Genomic DNA, 15901 nt, shown 5'->3' with positions numbered 1-15901 from the left:
TTATAGTTGACATTTTTAATACGTGAGATGCTTTCATTCTAAGTTCAGATTACGATGTATGACCTACCATTTTAAAACATCAAATTGATCTACGTCTTATGCCTATATAAGAGGCACCGAAAAACATAAACCTCATTCCCAGACATCCATATACGATAACTAGGAAGTTTCCTAAACATCCCTTCTTTCAAAAAACCAATGGCTTTCAAGAACTTGTCCGTTCTTACTCTCTGTGTTTCCCTTGTGCTTTCCTTCTTTGCACCGAATTCCATAGCTGCTAACAACCGTGCAGTGGTTCCTCCAGAAACCATTTGCAACTCCACCGTAAACCCTTCCTTCTGCAAAACCGTGCTTGCTAATCAAAATGGCAGCATCGTTGACTACGGTCGAATTTCTGTCCGAAAGTCCTTGTCCCAGTCCCGCAAATTCTTGAACTCAGTAAATTCACTTCTTCAAGACAGATCCTCTTTGTCTCTACCCACAATTCGAGCCCTTGAAGATTGTCAATTCCTCGCTGAACTAAACTTTGAATACTTAACAAACGCACTTGACACTGTTGATAAAGCTAGCGATGTTCTTCCCACCGCTCAAGCCGAAGATCAGCAAACCCTTCTTAGTGCTGTTTTGACAAACGAAGAAACTTGTTTAGAAGGCTTGCAGCAGAGCACAGCTTCTGATCAAAGAGTGAAGAGTGATCTTATCTCATCACTCTCTGATGACAAGAAGCTTCACAGTGTTTCCCTTGACTTGTTCACGAAGGGTTGGGTGGCCGAGAAGAAAATCTCAACATCATGGCAAGTCAATGGGAGACATTTGGATTTCCACAATGGTCGTTTACCATTGAAGATGTCAAACCGTGTACGGGCCATTTATGATTCTGCAAGAGGTCACGGGAGAAAATTACTACAAGATAACAGCCAAAGTGTGTTGGTTAGTGACATTGTGGTTGTTAGTCAGGATGGAAGCGGGAACTTTACCACTATCAACGATGCCATAGCAGTTGCGCCAAATAACACAGTTGCTAATGATGGTTACTTTTTAATTTTTATCACTCAGGGTGTGTATCAAGAATATATATCCATAGCAAAAAACAAAAAGAATTTGATGATGATTGGAGATGGGATCAATCAAACGATTATCACTGGTAATCACAATGTTGTCGATAACTTCACAACATTCAACTCAGCAACATTTGGTGAGCATTGCACATACAACTTATAGTTTTTATTTTCAACATGTCCATGTTTAATTCAATTTATTTTTAAGATATAATCATTTTTAAAAATAATTTTATAGTTTTTTTTAATGAAAAAATGATTATTTAGAACCAAACGCATGCTAAGATAGCATGAAAATTAACTTATATATAACCATCCTTAATTTGATTTATAAATTTGGACAACATTTTCTTACATGTATAATTTTATTTGCACTTGTAGCTGTGGTAGCACAAGGATTTGTAGCTGTTAACATAACATTCCAAAACACTGCTGGGCCAAGCAAGCATCAAGCAGTTGCAGTGAGAAACGGAGCTGATATGTCCACCTTCTACAGCTGCAGCTTTGAAGGATATCAAGACACCTTGTACACGCATTCTCTTAGACAGTTTTACCGTGAATGTGACATCTATGGCACCGTTGACTTCATATTTGGAAATGCTGCTGTTGTTCTCCAAACATGTAACCTATATCCTCGCCTTCCCATGAGTGGACAATTCAATGCTATCACAGCACAAGGCAGAACAGACCCAAACCAAAACACAGGCACTTCCATACATAACGCCACTATAAAGCCTGCTGATGATTTGGCTCCTTCAGTTGGTACCGTGCAAACGTACCTAGGGAGACCATGGAAAGAGTACTCAAGAACGGTTTATATGCAGTCTTTTATGAATAGTTTCATAAATCCTTCTGGTTGGCATGAATGGAGTGGGGATTTTGCCCTAAGCACCTTGTACTATGCAGAGTATAATAACACGGGACCGGGTTCAAACACCGCAAACCGAGTGACGTGGCCTGGTTATCATGTTATCAATGCTACTGATGCGGCTAATTTTACTGTGTCTAACTTCTTGGATGGAGATAGTTGGCTGCCTCAAACTGGAGTTCCATACGTGACTGGATTGATATAGTCAAAAGTTACAAGCTAGCTGGTTACGTATAATAAGAGCAAAGTTGCTTAACAATTCTTTTAATGCTGCTGCATGTGTTTCTCTATTGTATTTATAAATGATTAAATGCACCGCTACTCTATTGTAAGATTGTGATTCACTCATTAATAATATTTACACCACTTATATTCACCTTTATAGTTTTCAAAGATCTAGACGCTGCAATATTAGTGACTTTCGGTTACTTACAATATACAAATCACTAGTTTTAATTTGTCCGATCCGAGTATAGGACTTGTGTCGCCCAAGGCTAACATGGGTTGCTTTAAATTCGTCATACCTGCAGCAGGCATTTGAATTATTAGTTTAATAATTTTTCAACTTTTCAAGACGAGATCAATGTGAAATTGTTTCAGCAAAAATATTCAAACTATTCATACGGTACATGTACTAGCTTTTTTAAGAGTTACTTTTTAAGTTGTTTTTTTTTTTCAAAGGACTTTTTTTTAATAACTGTTTGGTCCAATTTTTACTTGTAAGTAACTTTTAAGCTCTAAAAAAGCTGGGCTAAACTGACTATAAAAAATACGTTTATTTCTTATGCTAGCTGCTAACAAACACCTTGTTTGTTTAACTCTTAAATTTTGAACTATATAATTGCTTCTTCTTTTTTATGGGTTTTTCCACTAACGTCTTCCATGAGGTTAGAGTTAATTACATTTACATCCTTTTTAATTACAAAATTAAATTATCATTTAGACGACTCTTATTTTTATATTATTATTTTTAAGGGTACTAGCCTACTAGGTGTGTGGCCTGTACATAAAAATAGTATATAATATTTTGTTAAAACAATGAATGTTAGCATCATGTAATTGAGAATAACTTATAAAGTAATATAAGAGAAGTGTAATTTTTCAATGGAGGGTGTAAGTGTGTTTAGGACCAATTCACTTCTCTTTCATCAGAATTGTAATTAAACTATTAAAGTGCGAATTTCTTCATCAATAAAATAAATGTAATTAAAAAAATTAAAGAAAAAAAATACAAAAGAATATATCCGTAAGATTTGTTTTTACCAATCCAATTCTTGGACGGCAATTGATCGCGTTCTTCAGCATACGACATATGACCTATTTTGTGTCTAATCCATGTACATGGACAAACTATAATGTGCAGCGGCATTGGTTGGTAGACGCGTGTTACGACATAAAACAAGAAGGAACTAAAAAAAGATACTTGGGCTGTTATTATATTCCACTTTAGTTATATTTTATCGTTATAATATATCTAGCTATGCAGCACGAGGGAAAATATCTGACCACATACATTCCTAAGAATCTTCAATCATTATTCTGTAATTCTGTTTCCAGTGTTCTAACACCCACCAAAATTTTGACTTTCAATCATATATAACTAGAAGACAATACAATGTTATCAGATTTTTGTCAAATAATAATCCGTGAGGGCGAGCCCTGATACAGCGGTAAAGTTGTGTCTTAGTGACTTGTTGGTCATAGATTCGAATCCGGAAACAGCCTCTTTGCATATGCAAGGGTGCAATGGGGTACGAAGAAAGAAATAATCCGCGTTCGTTTTGTTATTCTTATTCTTTTGTGTTACTGCATGTGTCTTGTGATTGCTGGGAACCTACCCCACCGTTGAGAAGTTTAAAATCATATCAAATGCGTTATCAGATAAGTCACGCACCAAAAAAATCTTGCTAGAAATTTAAACAAATAAACATAATTCCAATGAATATTTGCATACATGGACGACACGTTAAACTTGATGAATGTTCATCCTAAATTCTAAAACAAATATTTGATTATATGTATATCGGTTCAATTGGAAGCTGTTGACTACGTTAATGGTAGCCACGGCATCATCATCGTGTAGGCAACGAAAATTCCTTCAAGTTGACTTCCTATATGCGATGCATTCATCACCACATCAACTCTAATCATTTTAATGAGACAACATCGTCACCCTGCCCTATATAAGAAGCCCAACTATGTATGCATCGACCACACCTTCCATCCAATCTTCAAGCTACAAACAACTCTCTTAATTGTTCGTTCTTTCATCCGAAATACCATTTGCTATGGCATTCAATAGCTTGTACTTTCTTATGCTCTGTGTTTCCCTTGTGCTATCCTTCCTGACATCCATTTCCATAGCTGATAATAACCATGCAGTCGTTCCACCAGAAACCATATGCTACTCAACCTTAGATCCTTCTTACTGCAAATCTGTACTTGCAAATCAATACGGTAGCATATATGACTATTGCCGCATTTCTGTTCGAAAGTCCTTGTCTCAGTCTCGTAAGTTCTTGAACAACATGTATTCATATCTTCAAAATCCCTCTTCTTACTCTCAATCCACAATTCGTGCTCTTGAAGATTGTCAATTCCTTGCTGAACTAAACCTTGAGTACTTATCAACAACCCATGACACTGTTGATAAAGCCAGCGCTGTTCTTCCCACCTCTCAAGCAGAAGATGTTCACACATTGCTTAGTGCTGTTTTGACAAACCAACAAACTTGTCTAGATGGCCTACAAACTTCAGCTCCAGATCCAAGAGTGAAGAATGATCTTTCTTTACAACTCGCGGAAAATGCAAAGCTTGACAGTGTCTCCCTTTATTTGTTCACCAAGGCTTGGGATTCTGAGAACAAAACTTCAACGTCATGGCAAAACCAGAATGATCGTTTACCCTTGAAGATGTCAAACAAAGTACGTGCCATTTATGATTCCGCTAGAGGTCAGGGGAGAAAACTACTTCAAACAATGGATGATAATGAAAGCGTACTGGTGAGTGATATTGTGCTGGTTAGTAAGGATGGAAGTGGAAACTTTACCACTATCAATGATGCCATAGCTGCTGCACCAAATAACACAGCTGCTACCGATGGTTACTTCATTATTTTTATCTCTGAGGGTGTATATCAAGAGTATGTATCTATAGCCAAAAACAAGAAGTTCTTGATGCTAATTGGAGATGGAATCAATCGGACAATCATCACTGGCGATCACAACGTTGTTGATGGCTTTACAACTTTCAACTCTGCCACATTTGGTAAGCATAACATACATCTTCAATTAATAAATATTGCTGGTGCTGTAGTGCATGCCCTTAAATTTGAATATGTTTCTTAGTCCTTGAATTTCTTGGTGATTTGAAGCTGTGGTAGCACAAGGATTTGTAGCAATGAACATAACATTCCGCAACATTGCTGGGCCAAGCAAGCACCAAGCAGTTGCAGTAAGAAATGGAGCGGATATGTCCACCTTCTATAGTTGTAGCTTTGAAGGGTACCAAGACACTTTGTACACGCATTCTCTGAGGCAGTTTTACCGTGAATGTGACATATATGGCACAGTTGACTTCATATTTGGAAATGCAGCTGTTGTTTTGCAAAACTGCAACATGTATCCCCGCCTCCCAATGAGTGGACAATTCAATGCCATCACAGCACAAGGTCGAACTGATCCAAATCAAAACACTGGCATTTCCATACAAAATGCAACCATAAAATCAGCACAGGATTTGGCTCCCGTGGTTGGTACTGTGGAAACATATCTTGGGAGGCCATGGAAGGAGTACTCAAGGACTGTTTATATGCAGTCTTTCATGGATAGTTTGATCGCTCCTTCTGGCTGGCATGAGTGGAATGGAAATTTTGCACTCAGCACTTTGTACTACGCAGAGTATGATAACACAGGTCCTGGTTCAAATACGGGCAACCGAATCAACTGGCCGGGCTATCATGTTATTAATGCTACTGATGCAGCTAGTTTTACTGTGTCTAACTTCTTGAATGGGGATGATTGGGTGCCTCAAACTAGCGTTCCATATCAGACATCTTTGTAATAATAAGTGGATATGTTACTTGGATTGGAATAGCTGTCATAGAGTATGTTTAATGTGTTGTTCCATATCATCTAGCCACATAATGATAAATGTGGAGGATCTGGTAAAAGAATGAGTGAATTTGTCAAATCTGTTTACACGAATAAATTGTTAATTGCACATTTTTTTATCTGCAATATTAATTATTAATTTTTGCTAGTAGAAAAGATTTAAACTCACAGACTCTCCCTTTCTTTTTTCTTTTCCATCACCAAATAACTTCATTTACTAAAGGATTGTAACACATTTAGCAGATGATGGAGTGACTCAATTTTTCGCAGCTATGGCTTCTGCCATTTTAAATTTTGATTACTTTGGTCGTTAATCACTTGGAGCATGTCATGCGGGTGTAGAACTTTGGAGTCAATCATCTCATTGATGCCGAAAGGGAACGGAAACCATCTGGGGTGACTTGGATTGGTGTCCCAAAGAATGGAATAACTGTGATCAGGTAATTAAAGAAGGGATATGTGGAGCACTTTGCAAGTGACAATATGCTTAATAGAGCAGTGATAAGCAGAAAGATCTCCACCTGAATGAACCTATGAATTCTAGAACATTAATCTATTTTTGGTGAGGCAGGCTCACGTTACCTACTTCACACTTGATTCTGACATACCATAGTCCATAGCTAACACTTTTCTTTCTTCTTAGAAAAATGATTCTTAAACACCTCTAAGTATAATCTTCTACCACTAGAAGAGGCTGGCTTTTAATTTCCCAGTGCAAAGTCCATTTTTTTCTTGAGCATCTAGGATAATAAATACTGTATGTTTTATGAGGCATTTTCAACCTGCAATGCGCTATATACCGTTGTAAATGTTTCATGATTTCCATCTTTTGATAATTATTCCTTTTTTTCCTCGTTGAATTTGCTGATAGCATCATTCTTTAATTATCCTTCTGGATAAATTCTTGGTTTATTTCCCTCCTTGTAGGAATGTAGGATCTACGACTAAATAATAACTAAATTAAGTACATTACAAATATTAATTTCGACAATATATTTACGTAAACTACTTTTTAAAATAGTATTTTTTGTAAAAAAAAAAATTACAATAATACTAACATGAAGGGGGAAGAGAAAAAAGGGGTTGAAATTTAAAGATAACCCCCATCCCATACCCCCACACCAATTTTGTGTTGTGTAAATTAAAGGGTAATACTTACCACGATCAAATCAATTATAAATGAGGCTTAAAATAAACTTTAAGATAAATATTTTACTTTAAACGAAAAAATTATATATTAGATCTTTTTGTCAACATGTAATATTTTTTTTAAATACATGTGGTATTTTTTGTTTTATAAAAACTAAAAAAAATATTTTTGTTAGTGAGTGTAAAGGTTGTGTTTTAATTATTTTACCTTTGAGTCGTAGTTGATATTTATCATACATATATTTTTTCTTCTATCTCACTTTCACTATTTTTTTTCTATCTTGTCAATGTGTATTTTTTTTCTCTTTATTTTTCTTTTATTTCCACCCAATCCATTTCAAAACGGAGTGCATGAATGTCACTCCTCACTACTCAAATTGAAGCCATAGCGATAGCGGACCGTGTTCCAAGTACTGGGCTAGCAGCAATTACGTCGTGTCGTAGGCCCTGCAGATTGGGCTGATATGAGATCTCTGTTTGTTCTCAATTTCCTCTTGCTGGGCTCATCCAATATTGGGATTTTACGGCCCAAATGTCTAGTTGGGTGTATTTGGATAACGCTTATATTTCTATATTTTTTAATTATCAATAAAATATAGTTTTCTTATATTTTATATCATAAAGATTTTAAGGAAATAGAACGGTATGCTAATTCAAAATAGAAAAAGCCTCTAAATTTTTTTAATATTTGTAAAAGTTAAACATATATTTTCTTTATTTTAAAAGGACGAATAGAGATTTAAACTTATAATTAACTTATCAAATGTCAAAAAATTTTCTTATTCTATTGATTTTTTTTAAATAGATTTTTTTATATTTTTTATAAGTATTTATTAATATTTATTAATTGCATGATTTTAAAATATAATATAAACATATATTTTTTTAAGTCACTTTTATATGTTTGGTAGCTTCAATGTCAACATAACGTGCTTCCGTTGACTTGGATTCGATTTTGATACAAGCAAATTGCTTGAGTTTTTCAACTACCGTACATATAAATCATTTTATAATAGTAATCTTATAATGACTGATTTTGACTTTGTAAAATCATAATTCATAAAAGCCACAAAACCTAGCATAAATAAGAATAAGAATACTAGAAATCTAGTTAGCACCCTTAGGATGTGCTGGAACTTCGCATATCTCCCTTGCGGTCTTAAAATAGTAGAAAACCCATATCTGGATGAAGTAACATATACGAATTTTGTTATTGTAAAAAATAGAACAATAAATATAAATTATTAGATTGTATTTAAATGATTAAAATCAAAATATATTAAAAAATTAAATATTTATATGACTACTAAATATTACTTTTGATTATTCGTGGATAGTTATATGAATTATTAGGAGAGGTTTTCATATCTCATACAAAATTGTCTTCAAAAAAGAATACCTGTATAAATTTTTTTTTATAAAAATGTTACCTAAATTATAGTTTTTAAATTTTACAATAAAAAAATTTATTAGTTGATATGTGTGTGTTTTTAAAGTATGTTAATTATACATTCGATGTACTTTAAAATAATTTTTTTGTTATAATTTGTTAACGTATTCTAAAAAAAAAAAGTGGTCAAAGTAGATGTATATTAACAAATCTCACAAATATTAATATTTTTTAATGTATATGCATTTATTATATTAAAAAGTTGCACTGTTAATATATTTTAAGATAATATTGATGTACAGATAGTAAAATTTGTTAATTAAACCAAACTAGGTTAGAAAAAAATGATATTTTTATTTTCTCTAGCTTTAATTATTAATGCATAATGGAAATAGAGTTATCAAAATCAATGTGTACATGAGGATTATTCTGCATGCAATATTTTATAATTAAATAACTTATTTAGTTTCCGCGTTGCATTATTAATTTGAAAGGCAAAGGTTACAACAGGAGCAGGGGGTGTCTATTTATTCAAACAAGCATGTAGTGAAGCCTTAACCGCTCGACTTTGGAGTCTTCTTCTCTGACTCATTGTTCATTGATCCCAGCTTGCCAAATTTGGCAGAATCTGAGAAACGTGTGGGCCATTCACCGCCTCAAAGATGGCCCACCAAATAGCTATATACAAGTGTCCATAGCAGAGTTTACGCGTTAGAACTCAACTAGGTCAAAAGTGTATAACCTCTTCGGATCTAACTTGCTAACTTTCCTGGTGAGTGAGTCGTGACCTAGCTGCACATATTGACATAACAATTGGCGCCCCTTATAAACAAAACAAAATAAAATACTCAAGTCAAGTCTACGCTATATTTTAGCTCTTATCATTCACTTTATGTCTAATAGTAGTAGTATTTGCTCCAACATGTATGCATGCAGTCCTAATTTTTCTGCATAGATTTACTTAACTATGATTAGAGTTTGATGAGCATTTGTTAAAAAATATTCAATTAGTTCGCAGAACCGGCGGTTCTGACTTTGTATCTCTCATTTCAATCAAATTTAGATTTCCCTTTCCATCTTTCCATTATTCTTTTTTTCCTGTCTGCGATGTTTCAATTTCAAACAGTTGGGTATCAATGGGAAAGGCAATTATCGTTTACCAAACGTTTTCTTTGGGTTTCCAGCCCCTATTTTTTTTTTCCAATTAAGTATCTGCTGGCTTCAATTTTTCTTTTCAACACATAATTCCTTAAAATAGTTTATTGGATTATGACAGGCCGGCGTCTATAGATATAATTAATTAAAAAAATTCTTTGTGAGTTTCGTTCTGCATTTACATAGACACACTGTATTTGTGCTAAAAAAACTTCAAGTAATAAATAGATTTGCTTGGCAAATTTTGTAAAATTCTGAGGCACAAAATGAAGTTACTTCAAATTAAACCATCCTAGATCTGTCACTACTTTGCATAAGCGCTAATTGTATGTGTATACATTTGAATCTACTAGAGTTAATCAATGATAGTGATTTAGATATTTTTTATAAAATCCTACATTCAAACTTTATTATCATTATATAAAAGAAATATATGCCCATTTGAATCAATTCTAGAAGAAAATTAATAATTCAACAAGAGGAGTAATATCTATATGACAAAAGTTAAACAGTGCAAAAACATTATGCATGAATAAGATTCAATATGGCATGTAAAATGGAAATGAATTTTTTACCTCATTCTTGATCTTATTATTTTTTATAGGTAAGAACTAGAATCGAATTCAGGTATAAGGAGTTATTCTTACTTTTATTGTAATTCACCAAAAAAAATTCTTACTTTTATTGTTTCTCCAGTCATATATAATTTCGCTTTCGCAAATGACTATTTGTTATTTTTGTGCTGACCCTTTTTAGTTGTAGTAAACAGAAACTCTCTCTATTGAGAGAGACCGACATTACTGTTCTATACAACCATATTCAAATGTCTTTTTTTATTTTATCGCTAAATCATAATTCTATAATTTTAAATTCAAATTTTGGTTTTCATATCTCTAAGATATTTAGTTCTTCTATTTTCTAAAATAAGTAATTTTCTTTTTATGTTAGTTGATCATTTAAAATTAAACATAAACTTTTATATAATATATTTATACTGACATGAAGCTTGTATATGTGGTTGACATGACGTTTATGTAAAAAAATAAATGAAATAAAAAATAAAAAATACTTTAATATAAATTGAATTCATTGATCATATATATATATGGGAAAAATAATAAATCATTATAACACTTGTTTTGTTTAGTTAGTTATATAGAGAGTTATTATTTTTTCAACTTATCAAAATTTATAAATTAGAATATATTTAATATTTAATTTTTAATTGTATTTTATATCATTTAATATGTTTTTATTTTGATTAGTTTACATATTTTTATTTTTATTTTAACAATTTATAATTAAATTTTATAAATTAATATGTAAATTATTTACATAATTTTTTTTAAATTGATTTTAATATATAAATTATTTTAACTCTAATTATTTATGTAAAATTATTCATAGATAAGACAATAAAACACTTGTATTTTTTCAGTTAATTATATTAATATTTTTTTTATCTATCATTAGTCAAGAGTTTTTTTTTTCAAAATATCAAAATATATAAATTAAAAAAATGGTATATAAATATTTTTAATTTTACATAAATAATTAGAGTCAGAATAATTTGTATATTAATTTATGAAATTTAATTATAAATTGATAAAATAAATAAAAATACGTAAACTATTAAAAAAACATATAAATGATATAAAATAAAATTAAAAAGATTTATATATAAAATATTTTTAATTTATATTTTTTATAATTTATAAAATAATAATAACTCTTGACAGAAAATAATGATAAAGTACTTAATTAAATAAAGTAAGTGTGATTATAATTAAAGTTACTTATTCTGAAAAAAAAAATAAGGAGACTAAATATTTGTATTTAAAAATAAGAGGACCAAAATTACTATTTAGCCTATTTGTGATTATACTTTTTAACGGATTATTATAAATTCACTAATAAAAAAATATAAACATAATTATTTTCTTGTAATTATAATCTATAATTATTATATTTTTTATGAAAAATATTTTATTTAATTTTTTTATCCGTAAAAATAAAACATCATATTAAAAGATTTATAATACTTACAAGCAAACCTTGGATTCCTTCTGAGTTTAAGAGAGTAATATTTTATTTAATTTTGGTACATAATGAGAGATGTATAAGATTCATCATTTAATTACAAAATATATTATAAAAAAAAGTGAGTCCTTATGAATCAATTTATAAACTGTGTTAATTTTTTCTTAATAGTGAATTGCATGTGTTACTAACATTTATATTCATTGAAATAAAACAGGATTCGGTAGTGAGCCAATTAATTAAATCTCCACTACCCATACTGCACACATCAGAAATCAGAAATACATAAATTTAGGAAATCCCTAGTGGGAAATCCGGTAGTTACAATTTCCAAGATGCGTGTCTCATGGTAATTCGGTTGACTATTCAGTTAATCTAATCCTTAATTCTCTTTACTTTACATACCCAGTCAACCTTCAGCAGCAGTAAAATCAAAACATGTTCTGTTACTTGTAAATAAATAATTAAACTCAGGTGTTTCTCTCGTTAAAAAATTGGCTCATTCGTGTATAAATTGAACCTCACCAAACTAATTTTCAAACCACAACTAATAACTCACTCTTTCCTCTCTCAAACCAAAATGGCTTCAAAGCTTTGTTTCTTAATACTATTTCTCATTCTCTTACCATTATTTGCTTCCTCAGAAACTGTTCCAAATCCCACCACTTCTGTCTCACCGGGAACTGCATGTAAATCCACCCCAGACCCATCCTATTGCAAATCCGTTCTCCCTCCCCAAAACGGTAACGTTTACGACTATGGTCGATTCTCTGTCAAAAAATCACTCTCACAAGCCCGCAAGTTCTTAAACCTAGTTGATAAATACCTCCAACGTGGTTCTTCTCTTTCCGCCACCGCAATCCGTGCACTTCAAGATTGTCGCACTCTCGGAGAACTCAACTTCGATTTTCTTTCTAGTTCCTTCCAAACAGTGAACAAGACAACGAGGTTTCTTCCTAGTTTTCAAGCTGATGATATCCAAACCTTACTCAGCGCCATCTTAACCAACCAGCAAACATGCTTGGACGGTCTCAAAGACACAGCTTCAGCTTGGAGCGTGAGAAACGGTCTCAGTGTTCCACTCTCCAACGACACCAAATTATACAGTGTCTCTCTCGCTCTCTTCATCAAGGGTTGGGTTCCCAGAACCAAAGCCAAAGCAATGCACCCTACCAAGAAACAACTTGGATTCAAAAACGGGCGTTTGCCGCTTAAGATGTCAAGCAGAACCCGCGCGATCTACGAGTCCGTGAGTAGGAGGAAGCTCCTTCAGGCCAAGGTGGGCGACGAGGTTGTGGTGAGGGATATTGTGACAGTGAGCCAAGATGGAAGTGGGAACTTCACCACTATCAATGATGCCATTGCCGCGGCTCCTAACAAATCTGTCTCCACAGATGGCTACTTCCTCATCTATGTAACTGCCGGTGTGTATGAGGAAAATGTGTCCATTGATAAGAAGAAGACGTATTTGATGATGGTCGGGGATGGTATCAACAAGACAATTATCACAGGCAATCGTAGTGTCGTTGATGGCTGGACAACCTTCAGCTCCGCAACACTTGGTAAGAATAATTAAATCCTTAATTTCTTACTATAGTTATGATTTGAGAAATTAAACAATACACTCTCTAAAGAAAACATATTTTAATATACTATCTATTAATTTTGTGTTTTTCATGTTTACTATAACCAATTCGCTTCCTTGTTAGAAACTTCTTTGCCGTGAACTTTGACCTAAAAATTCCAAGCTAAATCTAACTCTGGTCAACTACTTAATGAAAAAGTCAAATGTACGTGAGAAGAAAAAAATAAGAATTAGAAAGTGTTACTACCTATTTAATCACACGTTACATTTTCATTGAACGATAGGGAATTAAGGAAACAAGAAATAGAATATAAGTAAATAAATTTCAATTCATGAAAATAATACCGTTTTAATTCTTGCATGGCTGATAAAAAATCCGTGCATGTAAGATTTTATATGATAAGGACCTTTCTTATTTTAAAAGTAATGTAAAATATGACGAAAGAAAGTTATCCAAAAAGAATCATTTTCTCCGAAGAGTACTATATCATATATCTGATAACTATATGATGAATGGTGCAGCTGTGGTAGGGCAAGGATTCGTGGGTGTGAACATGACCATCCGCAACACCGCCGGGGCAGTGAAGCACCAAGCAGTTGCACTTCGAAGCGGAGCAGATTTGTCCACGTTTTACAGTTGCAGCTTTGAGGGATACCAAGACACACTATACGTACATTCCTTGAGACAATTCTACAGCGAATGCGACATCTTCGGCACGGTGGATTTCATCTTCGGAAACGCCAAGGTTGTCTTCCAAAATTGCAACATGTACCCTCGTCTCCCCATGAGTGGTCAATTCAACGCTATCACCGCACAGGGAAGAACAGACCCGAATCAAGACACAGGTATCTCAATCCATAATAGTACCATAAGAGCAGCTGATGATTTGGCTTCTAGCAACGGTGTTGCAACGTATCTGGGAAGGCCATGGAAGGAGTATTCTAGAACGGTTTATATGCAAACTTTCATGGACAGTGTGATCCACGCTAAGGGGTGGCGTGAATGGGACGGTGATTTTGCATTAAGCACTTTGTATTACGCAGAATACAGCAACAGTGGGCCAGGGTCTGGAACCGATAATAGAGTGACGTGGCCTGGTTATCATGTGATTAATGCCACCGATGCATCTAACTTTACTGTGTCCAATTTCTTGCTTGGGGATGATTGGTTACCACAGACAGGAGTGAGTTATACCAATAATTTGATATAGAAGATATAGTGGATTGATTACACATTCACTTTCTTCTTTTACTTTGGGTATTTTTTGTATTAAAAAAATAAGCTGACCATTGCCAGTACTCTAATCTACTAATTAATTAATACCCTACCTCTACCTCCGCCAAATGTTCAAATTCCAAAGCATCTTTCATTGAAAATTATTGTGATTTAGTTATAAAGCAAATTGATATTGTATTGGTTTCTGCGCCCTTCACAATTATTTAGTACTCAATCAGTTTGTGATTCTTTCCTGTACATCAACCGCTGATTTTGACTTTTCGATCCTTATATACTAAAGGAAGAAGCTAGTGTAATATTCAACAACAAAAAAAAAGGAAGAAGTACTGTAATGTAGTAATATTTTCACTTCACATTTTCGCAATAATTTTTATAATAAGGAGATGAAAAAGTAAAATAATAATATGATGATGAAAGGATTTTAAAAAATAAAACATTATAAAAATCTGTATGCTATTATGTCAAAGAACCTTTTCGTACTAGCAAAAAGGGGAAGATATATCCTTCTTTCGTTACCGCGTGGAACGATTTCTTTTGACCAACAACAGGTGACGACAATTTTTAGATTTTTTTTCTCAATGACAAATTATTTTATTGATAATTATCTTGTTACGTTGAAATAAAATGTATTTTCATGGCAGTGATTGAAGTTGCATATATATATATATATATATATATATATATATATATATATATATATGTTGTACAATAAGTAAATGTACCGGATGATAATAATAAATTAGAATTAAAAATAATAAAAAATTATAAAGATATTCAAAATTAAAATTATCATCTCGTATATGTGTACTCGAAAATTATTAGAATTATTAAGACCAATGTATGTGATGAACAATATATAATGAGAATTATAAAGAAAATAATGAAAAATAAGAAGATAGTTAGAAAAGGAGAAATCATAAAGCACGTACTTAACTAAACTTTCACAAACAAGAATGCGAGTATAGATGTAGTTAGGGTATGTAATTTCATTAACATATATGTACATGTTCATTAATGTTTTTATCCAATTATCTTTTGAATTAATTATATGTTTACTAACAATTACTTCAAAAGATATATATTATTAATTAACTAGAATATAAAAACATATCTCAATATAAAATTTAAAGTTATTTAAAATTTAAAAATAGTGTATATAATACACTTTTACATAAATAAATTAATAATAACGTTTTTAATCTCATATATTTAAAACAACATTTCCCTTAACTTTAATATTAAGCCTTTTCCAATTGCCTTTTTTGTAAGTAGGCCTCTGTCCAACCAACTGACCATGACCCAATGCT

The 15901-nt window shown here is 32.5% G+C and overlaps 3 protein-coding genes across 3 annotated transcripts; all 3 read left to right on the top strand.

Moving 5' to 3' along the window:
- Positions 1-125: 125 nt before the first annotated feature.
- Positions 126-2302, top strand: LOC114407391 (probable pectinesterase/pectinesterase inhibitor 20). Its single transcript, XM_028370470.1, has 2 exons — positions 126-1195; positions 1440-2302. The coding sequence occupies exons 1-2, from the start codon at positions 199-201 to the stop codon at positions 2129-2131; spliced, it is 1689 nt and encodes a 562-aa protein (XP_028226271.1). The 5' UTR covers positions 126-198; the 3' UTR covers positions 2132-2302.
- Positions 2303-4145: 1843 nt separating this feature from the next.
- Positions 4146-6170, top strand: LOC114407389 (pectinesterase-like). Its single transcript, XM_028370469.1, has 2 exons — positions 4146-5193; positions 5300-6170. Exons 1-2 carry the CDS (start codon positions 4215-4217, stop codon positions 5986-5988), a joined length of 1668 nt encoding a protein of 555 aa, XP_028226270.1. The 5' UTR covers positions 4146-4214; the 3' UTR covers positions 5989-6170.
- A 6132-nt stretch (positions 6171-12302) lies between these two features.
- Positions 12303-14793, top strand: LOC114407388 (probable pectinesterase/pectinesterase inhibitor 41). The gene is made up of 2 exons (XM_028370468.1): positions 12303-13334; positions 13880-14793. The coding sequence occupies exons 1-2, from the start codon at positions 12353-12355 to the stop codon at positions 14566-14568; spliced, it is 1671 nt and encodes a 556-aa protein (XP_028226269.1). The 5' UTR covers positions 12303-12352; the 3' UTR covers positions 14569-14793.
- The last annotated feature ends 1108 nt before the right edge of the window (positions 14794-15901 follow it).

This window comes from Glycine soja, chromosome 3 (genome assembly GCF_004193775.1).
Source record: "Glycine soja cultivar W05 chromosome 3, ASM419377v2, whole genome shotgun sequence".
NCBI lineage: Eukaryota > Viridiplantae > Streptophyta > Magnoliopsida > Fabales > Fabaceae > Glycine > Glycine soja.
The sequence above is the reverse complement of the archived record's forward strand: the minus strand, read 5'-3'. Positions and strand labels throughout refer to the sequence as shown.